Source organism: Microcebus murinus, chromosome 19 (assembly GCF_040939455.1).
Source record: "Microcebus murinus isolate Inina chromosome 19, M.murinus_Inina_mat1.0, whole genome shotgun sequence".
NCBI lineage: Eukaryota > Metazoa > Chordata > Mammalia > Primates > Cheirogaleidae > Microcebus > Microcebus murinus.
In genome coordinates, this window is record NC_134122.1 from 47,478,456 (window position 1) to 47,494,913 (window position 16,458).

A 16,458-nucleotide genomic window follows, 5' to 3' on the forward strand; every position below is an offset into this window, starting at 1 on the left:
GTCTCATGACCCCTGATCAGGAAACTTCACTTGGGTCTCTTTGTTAAGGTGGTATCTGTATAGGTCCACTATAAAGTTACTTTTTATCCTTTTGGAATTAATAAATATTTTGTGAGGTGATTCTTTGAGAGTATGTAAATACCTTGTTCCTCATCAAACCTTTGGCTACTGTTTTAGCATCTATTGAATATTTCTAATGTCATCGTTTCTAGTTATTAGTTGAAGCTTGCCATTATTGTCTATATATTTCTTTAAAACAAATTTTGGTATAACTTTAATTCCTTGTAAAGTTAATTTGGTCTTTCTTATATTATGAGAAGTTACATTAACTCAGTGGAGGTTACAGGAAAACACTATATACCTTTCTCTGTAGTTGTGCAGAGTCATCTTCAGAATTTCTGCAATTTCTACAATTTGCTTCATTTTTCTATGGAAAGTTCTGAGTTAGTAGTGATGTTTACTTAGTTCTTAGAAATCAAAAATTGTTCTCATGAAATACAAAATGATTTGGAAAAAGGGAATGGCTAGAAATAGTCACATTCATTTATTTTTCGGTAGAAGATATTCTTTAGTAAGTGATATGTTATGTTATCATTTATCACATTAATGCTTTCAGAAAGAAGTTTGATTTTAAAAGACAGTTTAATTTATATGTGGATTTGTGTATGAATATTTATTGTTGACTATCAAAATTCCATAGGAACTTTCCTTTGGCTAGTTTGCTGGTGGTTGCAATTCATAACAGGCACTATGGTCTGGAAATATATACAGATCATTCTTGATTGTGTAGATACTTTGTTTTTTCATACTGTTTATGTGATGCAAGATCCATTTTAATGGCAGAAGTGTGTGAAATCTCATGCATTTAACCTCTGAAAGAAAATTTTTGCCACGTGTATTTTTTAAATGGAACAGTATAACCTCTAAAGTTGAGCAAATCTCCAACTCCAAGAAACATTGTTATCTGTGATGTCAGTTCCTTTTTCTGTTCGCATTGTTGACCTTGTTTAAAAAGATAAGTATACAGAAAATGGGAGAATATCTTTTTATAACATCAAACCTCAACCAAACAAAAAACTTTTTAATCATTTTAGAAAAATCACAATGGAAATGTCATTGCCTCATGTGTTTTAGAGCTAAGAGCCTTAGGTGGGTCTGTTTTTTATAAGGGTGTTGTTATGACATCCTTCTTAAAATTCTGAGTCCACACGTATGCATTAGAATTGGGTAGACGGGCTACTGCCAAAAGGTATGTCATTGTGAGTCATCACTGTGTTCCACAGTCTTTAGAGTTATGTTTTACCTCACACTTACATGCACGGACTCTCATTCTTCACCAGAACACATGGCTCTGAACATCTGAGTGAAGATCAGTTGCTTTGCAATTCCAGATCAATCCATGTTTTAGCTAATGGGGCATCAGTTAGAGGGAGTTCATATTTTAAAGTTGAAAATAAATTGTTTCCAAATATATGAAAAGCTGCCCCAGCTGCCTTCTTCAATCCTGTGGCAAACATCAGTTTAAAAGTAGTCTTCTCTGGCTGGGTGCCTATAATCCCACCTAATTGGGAGGCTGAGGCAAGAGCATCCCTTGAGCCCAGGAGTTCAAGTCCAGTCTGGGCAATATAGTGAGACCTTGTCTCTTTAAAAAAAAAAATGTAGCCTTGCCACCTCTGCTGAGTTAGAACTTGCCTCAGAATTCATTTAAAGAATATACTCCAAGTACCTTTTATTATGTGATTAGAATTAATATTTGAAATGAAACTTGCTACCCTAAGATTAGAATTCTTATGTGTTGTACCAAAGGAGAATAGAAAGATCAGTGTGTGGAGTTAGACATGGGCAGAATTCGTTTATACATGAAGAACGGTGTAAAGATGAGAGCTGACACAGTAGAAGGGCTGACCTCAAAAGCAGTAAGCCCCTGTTCATAAGAACCATTCATAGGCAGGCCAAAAGATTCAGAACATTAACTACATGCCATTTAACTTTCATGACTTTATCTCTTACATGTTATGAAACTTTGGTGTCATTAAGTATGTTCAAAATTGAAGGTAAATCAATCAACACCAGTGACAGCTCCTAAAACTAGCAGAGGACAAAAACTTGTGGAATTTTATGTTATATAAAATGATGTTATTTATATGATGGATACCACATATATCAATTAAATAATGTAGAGTTCGTGTCATTTCATTTTTTACTGTTTCTTACTAACACAGTGGATTCATTTAAATTATTTATGATAAACTAGTGAACTCAGAAGGCATAGAAATTATAACATTGCTAAGGTATTGTGGGATTTGCGGGTGGATGGTATCTCTGTCCTCTTGCATTGCGTTTATGTGATAAGGAACTATTTTGAAATTATTGCATAGACATTTATGGACTATAGAAATGATCCCTGAAAGTATAGTCTTTGCATAGACATTTAATTGTTAGGGATCAGGATTTTCTAAAATCCCTCTTTTAGATAGAATGGTTCATATACATAATATTAACTTTTGTAGTATGTAGTATGTAGTAATGATGTACCATTGGTAAAACTAAAATATTACTGAGTATTTTCCAGAAATTGTGAGAGATTTGTGTTAATTTATTCATCATTCTTCCCATGACACAGCACACCTTTGCTGGGCAGTTGTTCTAGGATGCGTTTCTTAATTTGTGAAGATGGTAATAAATTTCTGGTCAACTTCTGGGTTTATTGATTCATTACTTCCCATTCCTTCCTTCCTCTGTTACAGGTTGTCTTTTGTCCCCAGTGGTACTGAAATTGTTGTCAGTATTTGCCAAATCGAATAGACATTTCATTTCAACCTCTTATCCCATGTTGCTTGCATTTAACGTACTGTTTATAGCTCACTATTCAGTTAGCTTCATTAGACTCACTCACTTCTGATTTTCCATATAAGCTCTCACAATTCCTTCTAAATCTTCTTTCTTCATGGCCTTCTCTTTCTCTGCTTTTTTATAAAAGTTGGTTTCTTCACTTATTCAGCATTGGCCCACCCCTCTTCTCACTGTATGTGCTTTCTTCAAGTGGTCTTAGCCATGTTCTGATTATCTGTTATCTGACCTGCAAACTCACACATCCAACTGCTTGCAAACTATACTTGGCTGTTCCACTGGCATCTTAAACCTAAGTTCAAAATCAAATTCATTTTCTTCCCTCTGAAAGCTGTTCTTCCTCTTGCATTCTCCATCCCCAAGATACCCCATTCAGCATCCTTCTTTGTTCTTCCTACTTCACTCAGCAGTGCACATTAGAATCGCCATGTGAACTTTGTTATGAGTCTTGTCCTTGGAGCTTACTTTTCAAAATGGCTTGGGTTGGAGCGCTGGAAGGTAGATTCTGAAAAGACACCCAGCTGAGTCAGAAGTTTGCCTTTTCATGAAGGACCACTTACATTCTAGTCAGTTGTCAAACTTTGCTAATTTTATCCCCTGGGTATTGCTCAAATCTATGCCTTCCTCTCTATGATTTTTGTTTTTGTCAATATATGTACAGTACTTGTTAGAGGTGGTGAGACCAGATGTTATCTTTTTTGCTGTTTCTGTGTTTTGTCTTGACTTTTGCTTTCAAGCAGTGTCATAGAGAGATTGGGTTTTCCCAAATCATTGTTCGAGTGCCCAATCACTACCTCCGTGAGTATTGAGAGGCAGAGTGGAGACACAGGGCAACAATTTGATGGTGCAGACTTATTAGCAGGTTTGAATCTGAAACCCAGTTGAGTCTGTGGTACCTACCACACGGTGTAGGTCCTGATTGTGGCGTAGACAGTAGCTCCCCTGGTGAGCCAGTCCTGTGGTTTTGTTCTGGGAGTCATTCCTGGAAACCAAATGTAGGGCCGGATCTCTCCGCACTCGCAACTCTTTTGTAAGCATCTTGCTGCCTACATTGATCTACTTTAAGTAGCTACAGTGGTTTGTTTCCTAGAACTAAATTATGTACAATGCAGGCTTACAGGGGAAACAACTGGGTTTTAGAAGAAAGCATTTTCTGATCTAATCATAGTCATTTCTTCTCCTTTATATCTGTTATGTGGCTTCCTTCATACTTGCTGAGGCAGGTTTGTAGATGCCAAGGAAACCTTCTGGAAGCTCACAGAAAAGTAGTGACCCTAAACTCTGATTGACATTGATTGAACTTTGTAGACTTGTACAAATTACAGCTGATATATTCCAATTTTCCCCTCTCCCCAAATAACAGACTCCTGATGGTCATGGTTCATTTCAGGGAGTGGCATGTGATGTCTCTGGTTCAGTTTGCCAGTGATGCAGTGGGTTTGCTCTGCCGTGAAGTGCCACTCTCTGTTGGATGGCATGGATGCATTGGAGCCCATTTTCCAGTTGGAATATCTGAGAGAGTTTTTTTCTTCCTTTCCTCTGGCTGGGTTTTCCATTGCATTTGGAAGCCTAATGCATGCTTTCCAATATTAGCCCTTTAACATGATATAAAATCTTTTTGGCTCAGGAAGGTCTTTAAATTAAACAAAAGTTGACATGATTGGAATTACTCAGTTATGCCAACAGTCTCCTAACAAATGTTTTTTAATATTTGGATTTGACTGTAATGCAAGTTTTCCAGGAACTCTATCTTTGTTCTGTTTTTAATAATGTTTCTAAATGACCCTTCAAGTTTGTGTGATTATAGTGTTTGGTATTTTAAAAAAATTTACATAGTCACATACCAATTTTGAAGATGATAAGTCATAGCCAAGATGATATGTTGTGCAACATGATGTACTACAGTTAAGAGAAGAATGGGGTCAGGTCTTCTAAAGAAATTTCCTTATTCCTTATATATTTTCTTATCACATTGAACATATTCAATATAGTATTGAATATTTAAGAATATACATGAGAATACGTAAACTCATATATATGAGAATTTAAAAATAGAATGGTATCATTCTACTTTTATATGTATCCAACAGGCCCACCTGCCTACCTTCCTTCTTTCCATATATATATATATGTAAAAAGAGATGAGTACTCACTCTGTTGCCCAGGCTGGAATGCAGTAGTGTGATCATAGCTCACTGCAGCCTCAAACTCCTGGAATCGAGAGAAGCTCCTGTCTCACCCTCCCAAGTTATTGAGACCACAGGCATGAGCCACCAAGCTCAGCCCTTCCCTTCTCAATATAGTAAAGCAACAACCACCTACAAATAATTGTACAGGCTTTATATCACAATAAAGAGATTTGGAAATTTGGATTGGGGTTTTGGTGCATTTTTCATAAAACTTACATGGTGTTTATATGTCAGCCACTCCTGGAGACTTAATATCCAGACTCAGGAAAGTTCTGGAAAGCACTTTCTTTTATACAAGGTTTTAGTACTCCCTTTGTATTTTAGACACAAGGCACATGGAGTTGAATAGATTAGCCCTTGACTTCAGGTGATACGAGCTATAATCAGAGACAAAGATACACAACAAATGAAGTGAGATGATGTCATTAACAGCTGTCATTTATTTATTTATTTATTTGTTTATTTATTTTTTAGGGCTTCCTAACAGCTAGCTAGCTCAGAGCTTAGCACTTCAAGTTCAGCCTCTAGTTGGGGCTCAGATCATTTAAGTAACTAGCCCAAGATTACATAGGTGGTAGTAGAACTACACTCGGATCCAGATCTGTTTTACCCAAAGTTTTGCCTTTATCCTATATCATTCGCGCATATTCTGTAGAAAAAAGAGATGCAAAGCTTAGGGGAAGATAAAGAGGTAAGAGTATGTCAGGTGCATGAATAGTATAGACACGGCTCGGAGAAATTTGAGTATGACAATTTGCATATTAACAAGAAGTTCGCTATGATAGGAAGATACAGTTCATTTATCCATTTGTTCCGCAGATAATTGTTGAATGCATGTTGACTACCAAGTAATACAGTGAACTGAGTAAATGGCGATTGGTAGGAGATGAGGGTAGAGAAGAAATCGCCCTCCTAGAGAGCAGACTTGTTCTGTGACTAATCATAAGACCTGAACTATCAATGGTAGACTTAATTTTTTTATTTTATTTTTTAATTGCACAAGTATTTCTGTGAATATATCTGCAGTATTTTATTTTATTTTATTTTATTTTTGAGACAGAGTCACGCTTTGTTGCCCAGGCTAGAGTGAGTGCCGTGATGTTAGTCTAGCTCACAGCAACCTCAAACTCCTGGGCTCAAGCAATCCTGCTGCCTCAGCCTCCCGAGTAGCTGGGACTACAGGCATGCACCACCATGCCCGGATAATTTTTTCTATACATATTAGTTGGCCAATTAGTTTATTTCTATTTTTATAGTAGAGACGGGGTCTCGCTCTTGCTCAGGCTGGTTTCGAACTCCTGACCTTGAGCGATCCACCCGCCTCAGCCTCCCAGAGTGCTAGGATTACAGGCGTGAGCCACCGCGCCCGGCCTATCTGCAGTATTTTATAACCCGCACCCGGCCTATCTGCAGTATTTTATAACAACCTCCAGCTGTATCATTCTGTGGAGGGTACACTATAAGAGAGAGACCTGCTCAGTATATAGTTGGGAACTTCAATAATCAGAGCAGCTTAGAAAGGAAAAAGCTGCCTGGCAGCCACATGAACAGACATCACCGAAATGGCCAGACACTAGACAGACATCTTTCGTGGCTTCTGGAAGAAGGACTGGAGTTATAATGAGGCAGAAGGTTTGGCGGAAATGACCTTACATTTTTTTCTAGATCTGAAATTCTATTTGTTTCCTACTGTGCGTAGAAAATTCTGCAGGCTAAGGGGAAAAGATAGAAGTAATAGAAAAAAAATAGTTTCATATACATTTATGTTGAAACTTCAGTTCATTTAGCTGAACTACAGTTGGGCCAAGGACATTTATAAAGCAAAGGGAAAATTAAACCACAAAATATTAAGAAAAAACTGAGGGAAAATTATTATAGCATGCGTTTTCTTATCTGTTAAACATTCTATTGCTTAAAAGTTACTGAGTAAAAATGAAGACCCAGAGAAATTTCAGTATCATTGAGAAGACTGTCACGGTCAGTCTGTGGTCCAAGTCTGCTTTCCTAGCTACTGAAATCCCCCCTTAAGGCACCGGACCCGTTAGATGATTCAGCAAGCTCCTAGTATTAGCATGTTCATGCGGCGCCCAAGACTTCAAGACTCTGTAGATAACAGCATGAAGAAAAGGATGGCTATTACTTCCATTTTCTAATGTAATGGGAAATAATTGTGAAGAACAGTCAAAATGTTAATCTTGCCTGCCTCTGGATTTTAAGCTTTGAAAAACAGACCAGGCGAGAGATTGGGTTTTATTTTTTTCCAGGCTGGCCTGACCTATTCGACATTAGGCTGTTAGTGTTTTACTTTTCTCATTGGGATTGGAAAATAGTTAAAGATTGTTTATTCTAGTAGAAGACAAGCTCTCTGGGAACGGAGGTTTTGTCAGTTCTGTTCATGGCAGTAGCCAGAGAGCCTGAAGCAGACCCTTGAATTAGCAGAGAGTCGAACGGTGTCATGTGTGAATAGATTGGTTAGCAATTATAATAGAAACTGCTTAAAGACCTTTGGGAACATTTCTTCGCCTGACTTTGCCAGAAATAATTCACTGAAATGGTAAGAGAGGCCGATAAATCTCGACCTCATTTCCTTTAAGTGATGCAAGTTGTCTGCCTTACAGTCAAGATCCTAAGTTATACATCTTTTAGGGAACTCTCAACATTATGACAGGATTAAGTATGTCCTTATTGTGCATCTGGGGACATTTTAAAAAACCAGAATTTCTGGCTGTTTGGGGCTGCCATAAGGGATAGAGCCCATAGGAAGCTGTCTCGTCATCCGACCCATCCCTTCCACATTTCTGATATGGAGTCGGCCAGTTTCTGAATATTTCCAGCGATGAAGTGCTCTCTGTGTCACAGGGCAGGTTACTTCCCCGTTGGAGTTCCCTAGATGGGAGCCATCCCCTTGATGTAGAACCAGAATCTTGCTCTCACTTCTGCTCGTTCAGCTTCCTCCTTCCTTCCGATCAACACAGGATGTCAACACTCACTCATCCACGGCACCACACTTCAGCACCCTGAAAACAGCTACTGTGCTTCATCTTGGACTTCTCTAGGCTGAACTCCACCTGCTGGTCTTGTAAAAACAATAGCAGCAATTGCTAGTATTTTTGGTGTTCCTACTTATATATCCCAAGATCAGTTTCAGGCATTTTCCACACATTTTAGCTCATCATCACACTAATGTTAGAGATTTTATTCCACTCACTGCCAGATGACACAACCAAGGTCCCAAGAGGTTAGGTAATTAACCCCGAATCACAAGGAAAATTTATTTTTTGGGAGAACTAGAATTTAAATCCTGTCTGCTAGATTCCAAAATCTAGAATGTTATTTCCATTTGGGTAGCTATTTATCCAGACACTGACCCACTGAACAACAGCTGGTTGCCTGAATCAAGCACTGTACCTACAAATGGAAGTAAGATGGATTTCCTCTCAAGTAGCTCATCTAGTGGGCCAGAAGAAACACAATTACAAATAACCTTGAATACAGTGAAGTAGCTGATATCGAATCCCACCTCCTCAGCTTATGAACTATGTAAATGTGGGCAGTCTCTTTGTAGTTCATTTTTTTCTGACGTAAAGCAAGGAATTAATAATCAATTTCAAAGGGTTTTATGAGGGTTGAATGGGACAACACATGTAAGGCACTTAGAAACTGTCCCTGGCACATAGAAACTACTTAGTAAATAACAGCTTTAACTCCGTATGCACAAGATGTAGTGGGATACGTGTCCCGCTTGGGCTTGAGTTAATTAGGTTAGGTAGTCGTGCCACCAGGATAGGGAGAAGAAGGGAGGTAGCATGTTTAGAGAAGACTGTGATGAGTAGTGTATTGAAAATACTGAGAGTTTGATATTGGTAGACATTTGATATGTGAGTCTGCAGCTTTGAGATACCTGGGCTAGGTAGAGATAAGAACTGGACAGTCACCAGCCTTCAGCCTGTGGGAGGTAACCTAGACAGAGATGGGGTGTGAGGGGTCAATAGGTGAAGAGGTCAATAGGTGCCTATAATGATCATAGATTTTGTTACTCCAAATTGTCATTTACATTTGGTGGGGAAATGTATGCTGACAGTACAGTCTTCCCATGCTCCCCTGATTAGACAACCTAGTGGCCTGGAGGGGGGGGAAATAAGAGGAAAATACAGCTTTATAAGAGAAAGAAAATATATTAGAAGTGAAATTACAAAGTCTTCTTGGAGAATTGGCAACATTATCTTAAGAATTGAAGCGGGAGTATGTTTTCTTGCATCACACATGTCTCTGTCCAAAGTTTTGTCTCTCAAATATGTACTTTTCAGCTTCAGATTACTTCCTTTCTGGCTTAGGTTTATTGCTGTCACTGTAATGGCAGATATTTCTTCAGGAATATTCTTAGAGATACTTCTTAACCCAAGAAGAATCTGAAGCAGGGAAAAAAGTATAAATTTTGGTGTTAGATTAGGATTTCATTTATGAATTTGCTACTTATTTTCTGTGAAGCTTTGAGCAAATTAGTGTCTTATTTGAGCCTTAACTTCCTCAGCTGTAAACAGGGATAATAATGTCTACTGGCTTATTTTAAGGATTAAGTTAAATAATGGATAAAATGCATCTGGCCTCTAATATATGTGCTGAAATTATTGGTTGCTATACTAACATTATAACCAATGTTGTTATTTGTTATTTTTCAGGAATTCAGACTTCAATTAGGAATAAACTTATATTAGAAATCAGTTGATAATGACGGTGATAGAAATTTGCTACATACTGTATTAGCATGTGCCAGGCACTATTCTAACACTTTACAGCTATTAACAGATTTGATCCTTATAAGTGCACTGTGAAGTAGCCTTAGTATCATGCCTGTTTTACAGATGAAGAGACTGAGGTTTGGACTTTAAGGAACTCGCTCAAATTATTGGTTTGGAAGTAATCAGACTGAGATTGCGGACTAAACAGAAATTCTTTTTAGAATCCTTTAAGAGGAAGCCTTGATCATAGAGTTCTCATGTCAGTATTTGGATGTTTCCAAAACATGCATAGAACATATGCCAATTAGAGTGGTTCTACCATTAGCTAATATGTTTTTAAGATTGTTTGAATGCTCCATTAACAGCGTGACACTCTAAACAATGTCTCTCTCTAATTTCAGCCTGTGAAGTTGAAGCAGAGAAAGTATACCAGGTCTCCTCAAAAGAGCACATGCAGCCTTTCAAAGAAAACATGGAACAATTTATTATTCAAGGTAAATTTTGTAGAGATGTGTTATGTTTACCTCCCTTTTCAGCAACAAGGTAGAAGACAATTTTTAAAAATTACACATTGGTTTAAAGGGGATTATTTTGACAGTACAGAAAAACAGATTAAGTTTAATCACGACTAAGAGAATTGTGAGAGGCTAGCAATTAGTTAAACATGTTGTGGATAATACTCACTATTATTGTTTTCTTGCCTCACAGTAAATACACTAGATATCAGTTAAATTTGCTCATATTTATAAAGACATTTTAAAAATTCTATGCTTTCTGTGGTAGAGAATTAGATATTCTTTTAAGTTTTAACTATGCTTATGACCTCAGTTCGATCTGGTATTTATTTGGTCAAAACATTATACCCAAAGAACAAAGTATATATTTTTTTCAGGTCTTCAGAACATTATTTGCTACTTTTTAATAGGATACATTATTACCAATGGATATTTAATACCTTTCTTCCAGGGAGGTTAAAAACTTTATAAATATTATCTCATTGACTCTTCCTGCATCCCTATGAGATAAACAGAGATGGAAAATTTTAGAAGATACTAAATAAACATTTTTTAAAGGAAAAAATTATATTAAATATTAATATTAAATTCTTATTAATTAATAAGAATTATTTAATATTAATATTAAATTCAATATTAAAAATCTTGCTGTTTGAAATTATCAAAACTTACAATTATATCAAAGCAGTTAGTACTCAAAGTATTTCAGTTTGGGAATGTTGTGCTGAAGATCAGATTCGTGTCATGCCATACCCTGGGAGAGTTCTTACTGCTTCAGGAATTCTGCCGAAGGCTGGCATGGCATGAGACCAAGGCCAAGTAGCACTCTGAAGACTGGCTCCATCCTCTGTTTGTTAGGTTTTTATAGATTGTTCAAGTGTCATTAACTATGATTTACAATGAATGAGTCATACTACAATTTGATCAAATGTTAACCACAGCTTTTTTTTTTTAGATGGGAAAATACGATTTAATCATTTATGATAATCATGAAGATTGAAATAGAACTCTGGTCAGATTCATAAATCAAAGTGATTGTCATTTTCAAATCCTGAGGTCCTCATGACTTAGAGTGGAAAATCTACTCACTGAATCCTAAAAAAGTCCTTTGGCCAAAATCATTAGTCCTGTGGTTATATATTAGAGGACCTTCTTAGTGGTTAATAAAACTGTCCTGCTTTTTCCATCCAGTGGGGTTTTAGGATCAAGAATCTGTAACTTTTAAAAAATATGTCTGTGACTTTATAAAATAATATAGGTAAAAGCATGGAATGCTCATTTTGGGCTTGTGGGAAGAAAGGAGTTCTTAATCCTAGGACTTACTCAAAAAAGTCAAGCAGTTTGCTGGGTTCCACATCCAAAATATAAACAGGTGTCACTCATATTGTTGCCCACATTATATGTGATTTATTATGTAATGTTCTGAATCAGTATTTTATAGACCAGACATTGAGATTGTTTTTATATGACTAAATCTTTGTTATTTTTTTCAATGAATAGCAAAATTATATTTTGCAACCCATTGTGATTTAAAAAATTATATTTTCAAACCACACATGGTCATCAACATATGATATCTTTAATCATTATTTGTGATGATTCAAAGAGTGTATAGAGACCTTTAGAATTTGTCTAGTAGTTCACTCCTAGGGAAGACAGGATTGCCCAGTCTTGCTAAGTGGATGAATATCTATTCAGATTTTAATGATCTTCCAGAAAGATCTTTTGACCTCCTTGTTATAAGATTGAGATTTAGCAATTTGTATACTTTTTATATTAAATGAAAACATCAGTGTTGTAAGGATACTAACTTGTATGCTATATGCTTCACCTTTTTACCATTAAGTTAAACAAGATGAGTCTTTCTTCATGGCTCTTCTTCCACTACTTTCAAGTGCCTTTTCATTTCTTCTCCGGTCCTGTTCACGTGTTCTGTATTTATTTGTTCATCAATACTTTTTTATAACTTTTTAAAATTTTACATTTGTATGTGTTCATGGGGTACAAGTGAAATTGTGCCTGATATATTGCATGTTGGGGCCTTCAGTGCACCCATCATAAGAGCAACGCACATTGTACCCACCAAGCACCTCCCATCGTGCACCTACCTGCCACCGTCCTCCCATGCCAGCCCCCGTTGTTCATTTTTCCACACTCTGCTTCCACGTGTGCACACATTATCTAGCTCCCACTTACGAGTGAAAACATGCAGTATTTCTCTTTCTGTAGCTGAGTTGTTTTACTCGAGATAATGGGCCTACGGTCTATCCCCCCGTTCTTTCCCCTTTTTATCTATTACAGAAAATGCTTATATGAACCTTTGGGTTCACAGCTCCTGGTGTACATGCGTATTCTCTCCTTGTGGTACAAACCTAGGAGAGGATTTTCTGGGGCACAGAATATATGAATCTTCAACCTCTGAGGTAAAGCCAAAGTGTGTTATTGATAGGAAAGTAATTAGTTCCAATCAATACTTCTACCACCAGAATCCACTTGTGTTAAATCCTTGGCAGCACTTGATTCTTAGATTTAATTCTTTTGACCCAATCTACTCTTTAAAATGGTATCCCATTGAGGTTTTCATTTGTATTTTCCTGATTATTTATAAGAAGTAGTGTATTTTCACGATTATACTTATTTCCTCTTCTATGAAATGCTTTTGTGAGTCCTTTGGCTGTTTTTCTAACAATTGGCCTTTTACTTACAGAGTTATTAGGGATTACATATTTAGAACATTAAAACATGGTCAGATAAGTTGTTGCAAACATTTCTCCCATTCTGGAGCTTGTCTTTTCATTTTTCTTCTGCTGAGTGTTGATAAACAGAAGTTCATTTTTTTCTATGTAGTGATATTAACCTTTTCCTTGATGGTGCATAATTTTTGCTTTAAGAAATTCTTCCCATCTACAAATTTATAGAGACGGTGTCCTTTATTTTCCTGTACAAATATCATAGTTTTGCTTTCCATTTATTCCTTTAGTGTATTTTAAATTGATTTTTGTCTATGATCTGCAATAGGAGTCAAATTTAATTTCTTGTCATACAGAATGCTGTTTTAGTTATTTAGTACCATGTAATGAATAAGCCATCTTTTCTCTAATATACAGTGCCATCTCTATCCTGTAGACATCTTCCATATATGTATGTATGGTTTTCTTGGGTTTTTAGGGTTTTCTCTATACAATTTTGTTAGCCTCTCTACATTATCTGTCCTTATAACAAACTCTGCTACCGTCTTACTTACTGTAGCTTTCTAATGAATCTTGAAATGTGGAAAGGCTAGACTCCTCTTTACAAAGAGAATTATGCCTCTTTGTAAATTATTCTGCTATATAATTTTAGAATTAAGTTGTCAAGTTCCACCAAAATAAATCCATTAAGATTTTGACACAATTACATAGAGTCTGTAGATCAGACTGGGGAGAACTGAGGTCTTTATGATATGGAGGCTTTCTGTCTATGAACATGGTATAGACTGGCATTTACTTGTATCTCATTTAACGTCTGTCTAAACAGTTTTAAATTATATTGAGGTCTTAACATTCTTCATAGATATATTCCTAAAAACCTTATTTTTTGCTTATATTTGTGAATTATATTTATTGTTTTTGAAGATATATAAAATTCAAATAACTATTATATAAAGATATTGTATCTTATAAACTTGCTAAAATCTTCTTAATATAATAATATGTGATTTTTTTTAAGTTTTCTTTGGAGATATCACTGTAAATAATGACAGGGCTTTTTGTTTTTGTTTTGGGGTTTTTTGGGATCTCTAGGGTTTTTTTTTGTTTTGTTTTGTTTTTGTCCTTCTATTTGTTTTTTCCGGCTGTGTTGCATTGGCTGGTACCTGCAGTATAATATGGACAGATAGAGTGGAAATGTCATTTTGCAAAGGGGCATGATTAGAGCATTAGAAAGAACTATTTAGAGCATCTTTGTAAACAAATTACCACAAATTGATTGAATATTTTCTTTTTATTTTTTCCCTCTACTGCTTTGCAAGATATATTCTGTTTCTTTATTCTTTTAATGTATACCTTTGTTATTTTGACACAGTTCTTTTTGTGTATTTTTTTAAGGTACCCACATAGTGTTTTGATACACATATACCTACTAACATGATTACTATAGTCAAGCAAATGAACGTATCCATCATTTCACATAGTTACCTTTGTGTGTGTGTGTATGTGTGTGTGGGGGTGGTAAATGTACTTACAATTTATTCTCTCAGCAGACTTTCAGTATACAAACAATGTTATGAATTATAGTCTTTATGTTGTACAATAGATCTCTGGGCTCATTTATGCTGCATAATTGCAATATTATACCCTTTGTTCTCTACCTCCCTGTTTTCCCCAACCTCCCACCCTGTTTCTATGTATTCAAGTTGTTCAGTTGGTTGATTTGGGGATGTTTTGAAATTTATGTTTTTTAGACTACCCATATAAGTGAGATAAGGCAACATTTTTCTTTCTGTTAAAACAATTCTTTAACAAAGTTTAATTTTGCTATTTTTACTTCCCTTTAAACAATACAAGTCTTTAGCATGTTTTAATAGTAATCTCACCCATTTATTTATATGCCATTCTTTTCCAGTGTTTTAGTTTCACTTTATGTTTTTTAAAACTCCTGAAATATAGAATTATTATCATTTGATATATTCATTTTTCAGTTTAAATTTAACCAAATCCCATTTTCTTTGCCTACCATTCCTTCCTATTATGCATGTCTGCTAAGATTATTTTCCTTCTTTCTGAAGCACGCCCTTTACAACTTACACTTTGTGTGGAAATATCCATTGTGCTTGTTTTTGAGAGATAGATTTGCTAATTATAAAGTTCTGGGTTCAAAGTAAATTCCTTGCAGCCGTCTGGAGGCCTCTGATTCCTCTCTTTCCTTGCTGCATTGTCAACTCGACTTGGGTCCAGTTTTTGTTTCTTTGTTTTTAATCTAAATTTTCTCTCAGGCTCTTTTATGTTTTTCTATTTCTCCATATGTTTGTTTTGGCTAATCATCAGGAGGCACTACCAACCAAAACTATTTTAAAATAAATTCTTGCCTTGCATGTTAGGATCACACATTGTGCACTGGGGCCCAATGCCATGTGATTGCCCATTTGGGGTAACAGTTTCTTATATGAGAGGGTTTCCCCTTCTACCCAGAGCCTCGGTCAGATGGACACATTTCCTCCATGTCTAATTTAGTGAGGTGTGATGCTTTTCCATTGCTTCTCTTAAGGTGTCTCTTTGGGTCCTTTGGAGGATTCTAGGGCTGTTCAAAGTTTTCCTGCGTGGCCTTTCAAACTAAAGCTCTAGGTTGCTGGTTTAGTGATGCCCCAGGGGAGTGCTGGCTTACACCTCTTTGGAATCCTGCTCCTGTTTGTTTTTATGGCCTCCGAGAATTTTCCTTATTTTCTATCCAACTCAGCCATGCATTCAGTCTTATTTCAATCCAGCTTTTTTATGTGCTTTCTTGGAAAAGTTTTTTGATAACTAGTCCATAGTATTGTTGACAAAAGAAGTCTATCTTGTTTTTTTTTTTCAATTAAAATATCTTTGAAATAATTATGTGTCAGTACATTCGTTTAATAACTTTAAAGTACTTCATTATGAAAAGTACCAAAACTTATTTGCTCATTTCTCTACTTATCAACCTTTTGTCTACAACATTGCTTTAAGAAGAAAAAGATTACAGTGAATAAATGTGTATGTCTCACAGTGCATGCTGGTACAGTGATTCCTAAATGCTGAGCTGCTGGGTCAGAAGCAACATGAGCCTTACTCCTGATGTCTCCCTTTCCCCTGTATCCTTCCCAGCCTTCCCTTCCTCCCTCCCTCCCTAGTCTTTACTGAGCCCTAGGGCTTTACTTATTTAGGTTTATTACTCCACTGGTTGCATTATTCCAGCCCCAAATCAGCTTGTTCTTTTCTTATGCTAACCTTCCTAACAGGTCTCCTTTTTCCTTATCACTGTCCTTCTATTACAGGACAATCACCAATAACCCCTTAATAACCTGCAGTGTTCTGGAAAAAATCAAATTATGGCAGTATCATGATTATTAAAGTACATGAATGCTCAAACCAAACCTAGATATGTTTAGAGCTAATAGGTTTTGAACTATGTCAAATATCTAAAATATATAGTTTAAAAATATCTCCT

General features: G+C 36.2%; 1 protein-coding gene across 2 annotated transcripts in view; it reads left to right on the forward strand.

Moving 5' to 3' along the window:
* FMN2 (formin 2) overlaps positions 1-16,458 on the forward strand; it is a 307,908-nt gene that overhangs the window by 213,073 nt on the left and 78,377 nt on the right. For both annotated transcript variants that reach the window (XM_012738321.3, XM_075995507.1), the window contains exon 14: positions 10,180-10,272. In XM_012738321.3, the coding sequence (XP_012593775.2) occupies positions 10,180-10,272 (93 nt within the window). The remainder of the gene's footprint in view (positions 1-10,179; positions 10,273-16,458) is intronic.